This window comes from Molothrus ater, chromosome Z, assembly GCF_012460135.2.
Source record: "Molothrus ater isolate BHLD 08-10-18 breed brown headed cowbird chromosome Z, BPBGC_Mater_1.1, whole genome shotgun sequence".
In the NCBI taxonomy this organism is placed as follows: Eukaryota; Metazoa; Chordata; class Aves; order Passeriformes; family Icteridae; genus Molothrus; species Molothrus ater.
Window position 1 is genome coordinate 16,947,975 of NC_050511.2, and position 15,832 is coordinate 16,963,806.

Genomic DNA, 15,832 nt, shown 5'->3' on the forward strand with positions numbered 1-15,832 from the left:
CACCGGGAGCTGCACCGGGCAGGCCGCCGACGGGACAAGGAGCCCGAGGGCGGCGGCACTCTTTGCGGCAGACCCGCCAGCGCGACGCGGTGAGGGGCGGCGGCGCAGGGAGCGCCCCGGTGGGCGGCGATGGCGCTGAGGGCGCGGGCGCTGTACGACTTCAGGTCGGAGAACCCGGGTGAGATCTCTCTGCGGGAGCACGAGGTGCTGAGTCTGTGCAGCGAGCAGGACATCGAGGGGTGGCTGGAGGGCGTCAACAGCCGCGGGGACCGCGGGCTCTTCCCGGCTTCTTACGTGCAGGTGATCCGCGCCCCCGCCGCCGAGCCGCCGCCGCCCGCCCGCTACGCAAACGTCCCCGTCGGCGGATTCGAGCCGCTGCCGCCCCCCGCCGCCTTCAAGCCGGCGGCGCAGCAGCCCCCGCCCGAGTCCTTCCCGCCGCCCCCCGCCGGGTATCCCTTTCCGCCCTACGGCGGCTCCTACCAGCCCAGCCAGGGCAGCGATGACGACTGGGACGACGACTGGGACGACAGCTCCACGGTGGCCGACGAGCCGGGCGCCCTGGGCAGCTCCTACCCCGACTACGAGGCGGCGGGCGGCGGCGCCCCGGGCCGGTACCGCCTGTCCACCCGCTCCGAGCCGTCCCTGGGCCCCCGCGGCGCGGGGCACCCACCGGGACACCCGCACCCCCCCGGCGGCGGCGGCGCCGCCAAGAGCTCGGCCACGGTGAGCCGCAATCTCAATCGCTTCTCCACCTTCGTCAAGTCCGGCGGAGAGGCCTTTGTGTTGGGCGAAGCGTCGGGCTTCGTGAAGGATGGGGACAAGCTGTGCGTAGTGCTGGGCCCCAGGGGCCCCGAGTGGCAAGAGAACCCCTACCCCTTCCAGTGCTCGATCGAGGACCCCACCAAACAGACCAAATTCAAGGGCATGAAGAGCTACATCGCCTACAAGCTGGTGCCCAGCCACACCGGGCAGCAGGTGCACCGCCGCTACAAGCACTTTGACTGGCTCTATGGGCGCCTGGCTGAGAAGTTCCCTGTCATCTCCGTGCCACACTTGCCAGAGAAGCAGGCCACTGGCCGCTTTGAGGAGGACTTCATCTCCAAACGTCGCAAAGGCCTGGCCTGGTGGATGGACCACATGTGCAGCCACCCTGTGCTCGCTCAGTGTGATGCCTTCCAGCACTTCCTCACCTGTCCCAGCACGGATGAGAAGGCCTGGAAACAAGGCAAGCGCAAGGCTGAAAAGGATGAAATGGTGGGTGCCAACTTTTTTCTGACCATCAGTGTCCCCACAGGCCCTGGGGCCAGCCTGGACTTGCAGGAGGTAGAAAGCCAGGTGGATGGCTTCAAAGCCTTCACCAAGAAGATGGATGAGAGTGCCCTGCAACTTAATCACACGGCCAACGAGTTTGCCCGCAAACAAGTCACTGGTTTCAAGAAGGAATACCAGAAGGTGGGGCACTCCTTCAAGTGCCTCAGTCAGGCATTTGAGCTGGACCAGCAGGCCTTTTCAGCTGGCCTCAACCAAGCCATAGCCTTCACTGCAGAAGCCTATGATGCCATCGGGGACCTCTTTGCAGATCAGCCCCGGCAGGACCTAGATCCTGTGATGGATTTGTTAGCGTTGTATCAGGGGCATTTGGCCAACTTTCCAGACATCATCCATGTGCAGAAAGGTAAGACCCTTTTGTGTTTTCTGAAACAATTTAACTTTTATGTATCAGTGGCATGCAACAGATATAGAACCAGTGCCTAAATTTGCCTTGTGTCTGGCTTGCTGGCTTTGTGTTCAATATTCCTATGTTTACTTAGGTAAACTCTCTCTAGAAATACAAAAAACACATCGATGACAATTTTTATTATGTGCCAAAAGCCTAAACATAGTTGGGAGTTTTGCTGATCAGAGGTTGCTGCGTTCGGCTGCATATCTCTCAAAGTAACCGCGTTGAACTAAACTGCCTATATATTAAAACTTATTAAGCTTGTTTACAAGCTGGAAATCAAGTGGTTTGCAAACATATTACTCTGAGGTATGTGAGGTATCTTGAATCTTTTATCTATTAGGTACTGAATATGAAGTAACATGATGATGCAGGTACTCCTCTGATTGACCACTCAGTTCTAGGTGCACGTGGAGGTGTGTGTTTTGCAGCATCAGTCTGATGAGATGTTTAAGGCTGCTGGGGCAGCCTCTTTGTTCAGCCAAGTGTCCTGTGGTGTTTGTGAAAGAGTAATGGTCAGCTACAGTGTTCTTAGTTGTTCAACCTTCACCCTTAGTATCATGAACAGATGCTGGTCACCTGTTACCCTTTCAGCATCTTTCTAGCTGAAGCACGCTGCCCAGGTTCAGATTGCTAGTTGTAAGGTTCTTAGTGACCTGTCAGAAAGAAAGAAATTCAAAAATGAAAAAAAATCTGCTGTATAACTAATGATATGTGTTCAGAGAAACAGAAGTTTGAAGTACTGTATAAGAGGAGATGCTGCTGTTAAATTATTGATAGTCATACATTCTTTACCATTGCAAGTAGGTAAGTCCATCATTAATTCTTTTTTTTGTTATCTTCCTTACCTGTAGTTTTCAACTCAAAGTTCAGGAGAGTGTGGCCTTTCAGTAATAACACCAAGGCCAAGAAAACATCACATATGCTCTGCAGAAATGGTTATCCATAAGTTACCCAAGAAAATGCATGAGCTTTGTAGAAAATTATTTTGGAGATTAAATCCCAAGTGAATTGTCCCCCAGAGCAAATCAGTTTTTTTGTCCTTATATGAGATTTCCAGGGGTTTTGCATCTGAAACAGTACACTAAGATTAGTAAAAAGAGTTGGAAAAGTTTTTTTAACAGAGCAGAAAGACAGGTGTCTAGAGGTATGCATTGCTGGGAACATCTGAGGAAAGAGAGTTGCTACAAAGTGCACAATTTGTTGTTATTTAAGAAAATAAGCTTTTCATAAAAATTGTATGCATCAAAGTCTGATTTCCATTCTGCTGTCAAATATCAAAAATTGTGAGTGGAAACTAAAACAATCTTAATTTTATTTTGAAGAAGAAAGGGAGGTGTGAAGGTTAGCATTTGAGGAGTTTCTTTGCTAGCTGCTGTGGTATTGTGTTTTGATAACAGCTTTCAAATATTTTAGATTTGGAGAGATGAGTGGACTTGGCAATGCCTCATGTTTGGGAGCAGAGCATGTTAAAGTGAGTTGTCATCTAATAGGATTATCTGTAAGCTTCTGGAAAAAATATAGGGACAGATAATTGTATTAGATGGAAAAATCCAGCAGACTGTATATACTATTTAAATAATATATCCTCAGGCTTTAAGGTTATATGGAGGTCTTCACTGAAGTATTTTTGGAAACAAGCCTTTGAAGAGAGGACTGGTAATAATAAGATATGTGCTGAAACCATCCTTATTTCCTTTGTAGTTCTGTTTGAATTTACGCTTACTGGTAAAGTAATTCCTTGTAGTTCTATTTGAATTTACGCTTACTGGTAAAGTGTACCTTGCTGAACTGCTGAAGGTTCATGTAAATAACTAGAGCAGTGCATGAGCATGAAGTATGTAGAGTTGATTTTGGGCTAGGCACTGTCCTGGAGCAGACTGGAGAAAAGTCCAGCTCCGCTGCATGCAGCTGTTAATGCTCCAGCACCTCTGAGCTAGCACTGTGTTCACAGTATCATCCATGGCACATAGTAGTCATAGGAATATGGCAGGGGCTTGAGAGGGTGGTCTTGAGAGGGTTTGAGAGTCCCACTGAGGCTGGTATAGCCCCACTGAGGCTGGCATGGCCATTGCAGGAACAGAGTTGTGTGAGTTGTGTGATTTTCGTTGTTTCTGTTAACAGACAGCAAACTAGACAAAAACTGAGAGCAATGTTTTGTGCTCCGTATTGCTGGTTTATTACTCTTAAAGGGTAATAAAGAAGGTACAGCTTTTCAATGCCAATCTGTAAACTTCAGATGAAAATATGAACTGTTTGATGTTCTTGCAACATAAAGGCTTTGTTTTAAATTTACTGTCTGGGATAGTTTCCAATTTTGAGAAATAATATTGCCCCTATAGACTACACAAATATCTGTTTGTATAGTCAATAGCTATGAAACTGTGTTTGTGATAAGAAGTCATGTGAAAAACAGGGTTGATATATCTTTCTTCAAGGGTTTTATTTTCTAGTGAGCAAGCTCATTAAGCAGTAAAATTACACCAAAGTGCCCTTAAAAGTTGCAGAAGCAGCAGCCTGACTGATACATTGTATAAATGGCCATGTCTTTAAAACTATGAACCCTGAAATTATAAGCAGTGCTCTTTTTTTGCTACATAATGCAAATATATTACTTACTTCTGATAAAACCCAAGATGATATTCCCTTGGACCTAAGAAGGATGAAAGAACAAAGGCAGCTGTACCAAAACTTGCCTGTGTCTGTGCATAGAGCTGGAGCACTATGAGTGTGAGAATGATCAACTCCCAACCCTCCCAGCTCAAGCTGGATCCCTGCAAATCTATGAGGCCTGATAGGATTCATCCAAGAATGCTCAGAGGGCAGGGTGATATCATTATGAAGCTCCTCTCATTGATTTTTGAGCAGTCTTGGAAATCCTAAGAAGTCCCAGCTGACTGGAAGCTGGCAGTTTTCCCAGTTCTAAAGAAGGGCAAGAAGGAGGACCCCTTCCACAGGCCTGTCAGTCTCATGGCAGTGCCTGGTGAAGTTATGAAGAAGCTTATTCTGAGAGGTGTTGAAAAACACCTGAAAGACCATGCAGTCCTTGGTCACATCCAGCACAGCTTCATGAGAGTAAAATCCTGCTTATTGAGTCTTCCTTGTTTTTTTATGACAAGGTTATCCACAAAGTTGATCAAGGGAAACCAATTGATGTGATCTTTTTGGAGTTCACTAAAGCTTCCATTGTTCTCTCTCACTGTATCCTTCTGGACAAAATCAGCTCACAGCTGGACAAACACATCATGGGATGGGTGAGAGCTGGCTCATGGGCTGGGCACAGAGGGTTACAGTGAATGGGGTGGTATCAGACTGGGGACCTGTCACTAGGGGGGTTCCACAGGGCTCCATCATCAGGCCTGTGCCCTTTGACATCTTCATACATGACTTGGATAAAGGACTGGAAGGGACACTAAGCATGTTCCGGAGATAAAAATCTGGGAGGAGCTGTTGACTCCCTCAGAGGGAGGGAGGCACTGCAGAGAGACCCTGACAGATTAGAGAGATGGGCAATCACCCACCAAATGAAGTTCAATAGGGAAAAGTGCCAGATTCTGCACCTGGCATGGGGCAGCCCTGGATGTACAGACAGACTGGGGGATGAGAGGCTGCACAGCAGTGCCATGGAAAGGGCCCTGGGGCTCTGGTCCGTGGCAAGTTGAACATGAGCCAGCAGTGCCCTGGCAGCCAGGAGGGCCAAGCGTGTCCTGGGGGCATCAGGGACAGCATCACCAGCCAGGCAAGGGAGGGGATTGTCCTGCTCTGCTCTGCACTGGGGCAGCCTCACCTTGAATGAGGTGCTGGGGGCACTTCTGGGTGCCACAGTATCAGACATTAAACTACTAGAGAACATCCAGAGGAAGGCCATGAGGATGTTGAGGGTTCTGAAGGGGAAGCCTGAGGAGGAACAGCTGAGGTCACTTGGTCTGTTCAGCCTGGAGAAGAGGAGACTGAGGGGAAAACTCATTGCAGCTTGAAACTTCCTTGTGAGGGGAAGAGGAGGGGAAGGCACTGATCTCTGTGTGATTGATGACATGACCCAAGGAAATGGTCTGGAGTTATGTCAGATGAGGTCGAGGCTGGATATTAGGCAAACGTTCTTCACCCAGATGGTTTTTGGGCACTAGAACAGGCTCCTGTTTTGGAGATTTCCATTTGGACAATTCCCTTAGGCACCTGGTGTGACTCTTGGCATGTCCTTTGTAGGGCTGAGTTAAACTCAGTGATACCTGTGGGTCTCTTCCTACTTGGCATAATCTGTGATTCTGTAATTTTAACTGTCTTGCCCTGTTATGCTTTTGCTGTACTGCAGTTAGCTGAAGAGCTGCTGAATATGATTTCTAAGTGCAATTTGTGCTATGGACTGAGAACTCTGCATGTCTGAGGTTTTGTTTAAAAACTTTCTGCAACTTATGCAAAAAGAACCACAGAGATAAAAGTTCCCCTCTATGTGGGCTTTTTCTTTTTCTCTAGAATTATGAACCAAAGCCATGTAAGCCTTGCCATTGCTTTGTCTGCATCTAACCAAGAAAATGTGTTAACTGTTGTGCTTTTAATTGTTTTGGGATTCAGGTCTTTCTGCCTTCTATGCTGAGGACATCATATGTGATCTGATTTGTGTAATTTGTGTAAAACACATGTACCAACGGACTGTGGAAATATTTTCAAACTGTTAGCTATCTTATTAATATTGTTAATTGATATTTTATGAAATGGCAATAGCTTCAATAGGAGATTTACAAGATTCCTTTTCTTTCATCTTGAGTTCCTAGTGTTTAAGTAATTTTCTGCAGGAAGAGTTAATGTTCCTGCTACAGAAGAGAGACAGACAAAGTATTTGAACATTTCTGTACCACATGCCAGTCAAGGATCAAAAGGTCAATGCTTCGAGACCTTTCTTGGTTTCATGTGCACCCTAGTCCGGGTCTTGGATTCATTTGATTGAGTCCTACAGCAAAGAATGTGCCAAGCTGGAAACCCCACATTTCCATCTGGAAATATTTGGTTTGAGAGTGCCACTGAGTCTGGTATAGAACATATCAGTATCAAGGCATACATCCCGTACAATGACTTCTGTTCTATAGGTCTTATTTGGAAAATTAAGTGATTAGGGAGAACCAGTGCCTGGATAGGGTAGACAATGGGAGAGTGGTGTCTCGAGCTTCTAAATATCCCAATGCTTTCATGCATCTAGCCCTCAGATCCTTGTAGGTAAGTGCCTCTGATGCGCATGCATGAAAACATACTTGGGCATGTATGTGGGGTTTTTGGAATGGAAGGTACATATTAGACAGATACACTTGTACACAGTTTTCTTTAGCCTCTGGCGAAATATTTGCAGAAGAGGGATATTAAGTTCCAGAGGTGCAATACACTAAGCTGCGTTTATCATTTTCTATTGCAGAACTGGTCTATCGTTCAAGAAATACTGGTTCAGTTTTTTTAACTTTGAGAAGCAAAGCAGCTTCCCATTTGTAAGGGATAATACCTTCTCTTTTATGCATTTAAGGTCTACTTGGGGAAATTCCCTAGGCATTCTTGGTGAAATAATTTCTACGTATTTGCTAAAGCTTTGCTCAACTTGATGCAATCTTCCTACTTCTGTACAACACAAATGCTCACTGCAGGCCCATGCAAGTTCAGAAAATTCATGCACTTGAGGGAATTGGAGACAGTATATGCTAGTATCCTAGCTCATTCTTGTCTGGCTCTCTTGTCTTCATATTTGCTTAGTGAGGGTAGAGAAGTTGGGAGAGTTTTGGATATCTTTCTTTCAAGTTTTATTTTAGGAATTACTATAATTGGCCTTGCAATTCATGAAAGTGGAGGAAGTACTGACTAACATGCTGTTTCATCTGTGCTTTCCAGATTTCTTCTCTCTTAACATTATGATGTTCTTGTTTGCGAAATTTCTGGCTATGGTTTTTACAAAAGAGATCTGAAAAAGTGGTCTAAATGTTTCCTGAGATAGCGGCAATTCCATTTCCTTTGCATGCCAGGATTTAAGAGAATTATTTTTAAAAAATACCTGAATGACTTACTGTTTTCTGGTCACTGCTTGTGAAAAGGAAAATAAAGCAAATAGTCTTATTTACCTGAAGCTAACTTAATTCTAGACATAGGCTTTAAAGAATGCACTTGCTGTGTTTTTAGAATATTTATAAATATTACATATATATTTTTATATTATTTACAAAACTGTAGGTAAAAAATCTATCCAGATGGAAATGCGTCAAAATTTAAAGCACCAGAAAATCCAAACAGCACTGAAACCTGGAACTCTGTAACATTTTCAGAGTTATTCCGCCTTCTCCCTCCTCCCCCCATGGAGAAGTGGAATAAATCAGACTGGTTAATATTGGCACCTAAAACTTTTATATCACAGTATAAAAGCAGTGCTTTTCTCCTATGCTTACTTCCTTAGCTCTTAAATTTGTTGTGCAGACAGGATTTTTCTCATCACTGTTTTTCCTATTATCCACCTTGTAGGGTTTTTTCCTCCTCTGTCCCTCAGATGAATACACTCTGCATGGGCTTCAACTCAGGTAGCTGCTGGGTAAGAGCTAGGCATGCAATCCTAGCCAGATGACCCTTGCAGCAGTAAAAGGAGATGGGTGTTTCATCTGTGTAAGAGCTTTGGTGAGAAAGGATGCTCCAGGATGACTTCTATTTTTTGCCATGTCAGCCTCCCCATAGCTGTCACATGATGATGTAACACTGTCTGCTTGCTGCCGCATTACCCAATATTGTCTCACAATATTTAAAGGTAACCTTAAGGAAATGGAGCTAAAATGTGAAATAATCTTCACATTTAGAAACTGTATAAAATTACAGCTGCCTTAGTTTGTGTGAAGTCAGAGGACAGGAGTAAAATTGAGCAATGCCTTTACTTGAAGAAAATTAAACAGTAAGAGGGGAAAAAAAAGGACTTCCATGCCCTGTCTATATGAAAGATAAATTGGTCTTCTTAATGTACGATTAATTTTCCTTTTCCACTCCCTCACAATCTCTGTTGCTTTTAAGGGAGGGAGATTCATGCTGTTGTGATGGGTCATTTTCCTGTTACCTTTTGAAACTGATCTGGTATCATACACTTTCAGTAACAGAGACATTTCATGGCTAATAACACACAAGTGGGTTGTTTTTTTCAAAAACTGCTGGTATCAGAGGAAGACTATAGCTATTCCTTCTGTGGGAGGGACTACATGCATTACTGCACTCCAGAAAGTCTGTCCAGTCTACCCTGCTAGTCCTAACTGGAGAAGTTTTGATTGGAGCTGACACCTCTAGGTTTGACTACAGGCAGTGCATATTTATTTAAATACAAATCTTCATCAGATTTGTAGTCAGATCATAGAAAATGTCCCAATACTATGTGCTCACCACAAGTAGTAAGGCTTTATCCACTGGGAAGACCCAGTTGAGCAGCAAGGGAGTAGTAGAACAGTGTAGACATTGAATAATTAAAAATTATACTGTAGAAAAAGGAATTCTATTTCAAAAACAAAGTAATGCCTTTTGAGAGACATATGGAGAATCTGTAGAGAGGGCTGGTTCTTCTGAAGTCTTAGGTGCTCATTGTCTGGCTGATAGGCTTCTATCCAAATACGAAAGACAAGAATTAGTAGACTGAAAATGGAAAGAAGCTCCCAGAGCTCTTCCAGTTCTTTGTTAGCACATTATCAAAAACAAACAAGCTGCCTAACTTTTTTAGTTTGTAAGTCACCTTTAGAACAAGGACATGTTTCAGCCTTTCCAGAATCTTTCCATGACTTCATTGTTAGACTTTGTTTGAACAGTTAAAATGCCAAGTCAGTAAGTGCAGACTGTGTAAACTTAGCCAGTTGGCATCTTATGTATTTTAAATTTCCTGGTTCAAATAACACAGAATTTGAAAATTTTAATTGAAAAAATAGGAAATTACATTTGGCTGAGTTCCCAAACATGAGCCTTATCAACAGACTTGAGCAAACAAATGGCACATGCTTTCTTATGCAGTTTTGTTTGTATCTTTCATAAAAGCCATGAGGACTTAAATAAAATGGAAAAAAACCCCAAACAACCCACCAACATTTAAACAATCTGTTCAGTTCTTGCCAGTGGCTTTGGGTTGTTATTGTAGCAGAACAGGAAGAAGTGTGATGTTTTCAGCCTTTGTTTTAAGTAGGTACACATCATGGGTGGACAGCTTCTGTAATCATAGTGAACTGACCTATGCTTTTTATGCCTGCATGCAGTTCATTAACAATGTGAAAAGCAGGTTCATCCTGTGATTCGGAGTTTACATTTCTTTGTTGTCCCATAGTAAAAGCAACTTACTATTCTGTACTATTCTGATTTTTTTTAGAGTGTTTGTGATTTTGAATCTTTACATGCATGAATAGCTATGCTGCCTATAACTAGCAGTATACTAAAGGAGCTTTTCTTTTAAATAATGTAAGTATAGCATTATATTAAAATTTTCACATGTTCTGCTTTTGTATTATTTAACATATTTTAATTGGTTGCATTAATGATGGCTTACCTTGAATGTTTTTTTCTGCTACAGAAATTCTACTTCTTTTTGTTTACACAGAGAAACTGCAGAAAAAGCAGTTTTTCAAACAAGAAAACTTCTTTTTGTTCTTGCAGAGAAATGTTCAGAAATCTAAGAGAGGGCAGTTAAAGGGTACTAGGATAACATAAACCAGTATCTGCATTTCATTTGCATCTTGACTCTTTTATATGAATTTATGTTAAACTGCCTATACATGTTTTATTTGCTCATCTTACGACAGTAGTGGAGCTAAACAGATGATAGTGGACAAGCAAACACTGTAAGTTGTAGTTGTTCTTTGCTTCTCTTTTAGTCTTAACAGAAAACAACATCCAAAAACAGGTGTTTCATTGTGCCCCAATAAAGCAGTGATGTAAGAGTCAATGGAACTTGAATTTATACTTACTTCTCTCAGTAATAGTTGGATGTTGATATACAGTGTTACCTGGTTGCCCCGTCCATCCACTTCCCATGAATCTTACAAAAATTTTTTTGTAACAAGGAAAGAAGTCAGCATTTAATGTAATAGTGCTCACATCCATTTTGGAGAGGAGGAGTAGGAGGAGACATTTCTGCTCATTTGTTGTTAACTATTTCTACTCAAAATTAATTTATTTTATCCATAGACAGCATAATTTCTGATGGTTGTTGTCTTGAAGTCAGCAGTATGAACAGGGCTTTTACAAAAGCTGTTAAAACTGGAGCATCTTTCTAACATAAAGTGCTTGTTCCTAGCATCCTAATTAGGAAAAATTCACAAAACCTGTGACAACTGAATTGTAATAGACCAATTCTGGAAAAGCAGAGTAGTTCTGTATTAGAAAGCTTGTTTGATGCCCTAGTTAGATGTAAACTAATGAGAAGTACTAAAAATGACTGAAAGGTTTCATCTTGGTACTTCTGCAAATTGCAATTGCCTAGGTTTTCAAGTGTGGCCCTAAAAAACATGACTACCTTTCTAATGGGCAAATGTACTGTGTTTCTGGTGACCAGTCTAGTTTATGTTTCATTCTTTTTGGTCCCCCTAGTCTGCATTTCCAGCTGAAACCACACCAAAGAAAAAGTCTTTTGAATGGTACATGTGAGTGCCAAAAAGTACAGAATGCCTTAGAACTGGGCAAACCCAGCATAAGTTAGCATTTGCCTCTCAGGCTGTGGTGCAAAATTTTATGTTTGTGATAACAGACAGCTGTACACATAGTTTAACTGGATTTTACAGTCAAATGATTCCTGGTGGGCCTCCTTTCAGACATCACTGTAGGTGCTTGTAAAGTCAAAGCTACTCACAAACACAGTTTAAACATGCTTTAGTGTCTAAAATAAGGTCATTTATTTGCTTAGAAGACTGCTAGTGTACAATGCATCAGAAGATAACAGTTTTAACATCTCTGCATTCAACATTTGAATGGAAAATATTAATCGCATTTTACACACTTTTTCTATGTGGCTACCTAGCATTATGTTTTGTTGGGGTTTAAAAAATTTTATTAATGGCATTATGTGGGGCAGTAGATGCATTAAAATGATAATTCTATGATGTTTCTTTCATTTACTAGACCATGTTGCTCTAATTTTCTGTTATTGACTCCTCCAAAGGGAAGTTATGGCATCTGCTCACATGGCAGTGTGGTGTAACATGGCCCAGCAAAACATTGCTACTGGAGGTGCTACACACCAAGGCTCATAGATTCCTCTGGGATACTCTGGACTGAAATGCACATTGACAGTGTAGAGATTTAAATATTTTTTCAGTAGTGTGATCATTTTACTCTCTGAACATGCACAGGTATGATTACAGTCCTTGTAGATTTGGGTAAATAAATCAGCTCTTCCTCCGTGTATACTAACTGACAAATGTATGCTTAATGAGTCTAATCAGATCTTAATAATCCTTCTATTTAAAATTTAAAAAGATATTAGTTAGACTACCAGTCACACTGGTAGTTTTGAAAAAATGACATTTTACACTGTGCATTCTAGCATCATTGTTAATTTGGTTTATGTTAATTAAATGAATTTGTAAGTTAAGACCATCAGATGAGGTTATAGCTAATTAATGTCCTGAAATATCTAGCAAAGACTGTGTGAGCTCTTGAGTTGTGTAAATTAGGAAGCAACTTCATTTTTAACTGAAGAATGTGTTTTTTAGTGTCAGCTTTCAATTAGCTTTGCAGCAGGGTAACTGAAAGAGCAAATAATTATGTCTGATTTTAATAATTCTGTAGTCAGTGTTGATCTAGATGTCAGCAGAGTGCTGTAATTTATAAACCTAAATTTACAGGATAGTACTATGTTGTTCTGGGCTTTTTTTGAGCAATGGGCAACAAAACAAGGGAAAACAAAGCTCACTTCTTCAACTATTGTTAGGCTGCAGGTTCTAAAAGCATTATAGCTATTTTCATGTATCTACAAAAACCTCTATAATACTAAAGTAATGGCAGTTTGATGCATTTGAGTTTTATATTTTTGGCATTTTACTATGGAAAAGGGAGTATTGTTAAAGTGGTTTTGTGCCCTAAAGGAGAAGAATGTCATCTTTTAAATGCAAAGACTGGGTTTGAAAACTGTTGCGTTGGCACTTACCAAAAGAAAGTGCCAGAATTTTGCCTTTGGTTTTGAAAATCACTTGCTTCTTTTGGTGTAAAACTGTAAAACTAGATTTTTTAAAAGCAACTCATTCCAATATTAATAACTGTAATGGTACTTTTCCCCTGTCTTCTGGTTTTAATTTCAGGCAAATTCCTATTATGTTGCTTTCCATTATAAATCTTGGCCAGAAAATGTAAAGAATTTGCAGAATCTCTCTGTAGGCTTCTTTTGTTAATCAGTGCTCAGAGCATTCTTAAGAAAATAATCTGTCAGTGTAGCAAAATCTCTGCTCTGTTACTATTTCACTTTTGATGGACAAGGAGAAGTTTGGGGATTTTTTCAGAGTTGGATTTCACACTATGTGTTATCTCATTGTCATGGTTTGAGCACAGCTGGAAGCTAGGCACCGAGCAATTGCTCACTCAGCCCTTTCCTCTCTCTCCCTCCACCCTAACCCCAGTGGAATGGGGAGGAGACTTGAAGTAAAATTTGTATGTTGAGATAAGAACAGTTTAATAATTGATACTAAAGTAAAATGCAATAATAATGGCAATTAATAATAATGACTATAAAAAGGAAACAAACAGGTGATGCACAATGCAGTTGCTCAGCACCCACTGACTGCCAGACCCCCTTCCAAACCCAGATCTGCTGTGCTTCTGGGTAACTCCTCCAGTTTATATCCTGGGCATGGCTTCTGTGGAATGGAATGTTCTTTTGGTCAGTTCCAATCACCTGCCCAACTGTCGAGTTTTCTTTTGTGCACCTCCTCACTGGCAGAACATGAGACTAGGAGGCAGAAAAAGTCCTTTACTTGGAAACATGCCATAGCAAAAACCCAAATATCAGTGTGTTTTCAACACCATTCTCATTCTGAATCTAAAACACAGCACTGTAAAGGCACTGAGAAGACACTGACTCTACCCTAGCTGAAAACAGGACACTCCTGAAGTGCTTCTGCAATTTCCCTTGTGTTGGAGCTAATGATTGTGTAACCCAGAGCTGACCTGGATCACATAGCTAAGCCAATGATAGAGCTAAGGCATCATCTCTCCCCAGGCCACTTGCATTCTTTTATTGGATTAGTCATTTGAGACATCTTGTAACAACATCTTTGCTAGATCTGGAATAAGAGGGACAACGACGTAGACCAACTTGCTCTGGCAGCACTCTGCTGGATTAGAAATAATGTTGTTTCCATGCACTTGAGCTACCTAGGATTTGCTTTTTCGCATCATTAAGCAAAGATCTCTAGTTAAATAATCTCATCATTAAGTAAGAAGAAAATGTTTCTAGTTACATTATCTGCTTCTACATCTTTTTATGAAAGTAGCATCATTAATATGTTTATTTCCTTTTCCATTAGAGATGGTTTCTTAGATTTCTTATAAGAAAAGTAAAGCTAAGGGAGTTCTTTGACAAGTTCAAAGCTCTCTCTTCATTAAGGTGCTTTGAAGGACACATTATGCATCCTATTAGAGTATTTAATATGCTGGACAGATGAATGGTGTGGATATTATGTTGTTTTCCCTTCTAGTAAGTAGTGCACTAAATGTTATTTTATAGCTTGCTGATAGTAGAAAGATGAAATATTTATTGCATAGATAAGTTTATTGGCACAAGATTTCTGATGTACAGCTGCTGAGAGATCATTAAAAATGTGTTTGCTCTGTTTTAGTATAATTTATCACTGTGAAAGAGATACTTTAATAGCTGCAATGATAAAGGCATTACAATCATGGTGTATAAAAAAGTAACCAGCTGGCTCTCACAAGTGGGTGAGTTTTCAAGTTGAATATTTTGAAGTGAGATACTGAAGACTTTGATATATTGGTGACTTAATGGATTCTTGAGACTGACAGTGGGTTTCAGACCCCAGTGAATTCAGCTGGTGCTTACCACTGCTTCAGGTGCTGTATTCAGCAGTGTTGAACTGATGCTTCTTTGTGTTTCATCCATGTGCAGCATTACTGTATGCAGTTAAATTGCTGCTGCTACAGCAATGTACTGTTTGTGTTTTTTAAGAATGGAGCAAGCCCTGCCATGAAACAGATGTCATTGTGGTAAACACTGTGCAAATAGAGAGCAAAAAAAGGGCTCCTGCCCTGAAGAATTCTTTGTGTGGATTAGTAGCTTTGGACACAGCTGATGTTTCACTCCTATCTGTTGCATGCAGCACTTGAGAGCTGATGTTTGGGTGTTTTGAGAAGAGGTGGAAAGGGAAAGATGATACATCCTTTGCAGGTATCACTGCTCTTTGGATTCTGATTGCATGGGCTAGTAGGCACAGGACAAGCCTGTCTTCCTAAGGAGACTAAGGAATTGAGTGACAGTCTGGATTGCAGTCTGCAAGACAGGAACCCCAAAACTTCTGCCTTCTGGCCACGCTGAAGGCTGCAACTTGGACTTGGAGATATGCATATACTTCAGCATGGGTTCATAGGAGTACACATGTACTAACTGTGTGGAGGGAAATTGAGTGTATGGATCCAAACCCATCCTTGTCTGACACTTCACACAATCTCAAAACATTTGTTACTGGAATAAAACTGCAGATGATGTGAAAATAGATTATTTCACCCAAATCTAAGTGCTTTTGGGTTTGGGATATTTTCTTTTCTTGAATGTGTACAACTCCTTCTACCTCATAGCAATCTCATGTTTGCATGAGTAGCTTACTGTCTCAATACACTTATTTTTTCCTCATAACTCCTTAGCAATATTTAAGTTGCTGCTAGTACACTGTTTTATGGCTTGGAATTATTTATTTCTATTGAGAACTCTGCATTGTTCCTGTTTTTTGGCTTCTAGCACAATACACTAGCACAAATTTTGCTAGCATGAATGTTCCTTGTTGAATGTGTTTGTATCATCTTGTGCTGTCTAATTTCATACTTCAAAACAAGAACTGAAATCTGAATCTCTTTTAAACCCTTAGCTGCAGTGAGTACAGGAGTCTGTTTACTGTAAGGATTTGGGTAGTGACA

The 15,832-nt window shown here is 41.5% G+C and overlaps 1 protein-coding gene across 2 annotated transcripts in view; it reads left to right on the forward strand.

Annotated features, from left to right (window-relative positions):
* The window catches only part of SNX18 (sorting nexin 18), a 61,694-nt gene continuing 45,862 nt past the window's right edge, over positions 1-15,832 (forward strand). For both annotated transcript variants that reach the window (XM_036403507.1, XM_036403505.2), the window contains exon 1: positions 1-1,675. In XM_036403507.1, coding sequence (XP_036259400.1) covers positions 130-1,675 — 1,546 coding nt within the window. In that variant the 5' untranslated portion in view covers positions 1-129. The remainder of the gene's footprint in view (positions 1,676-15,832) is intronic.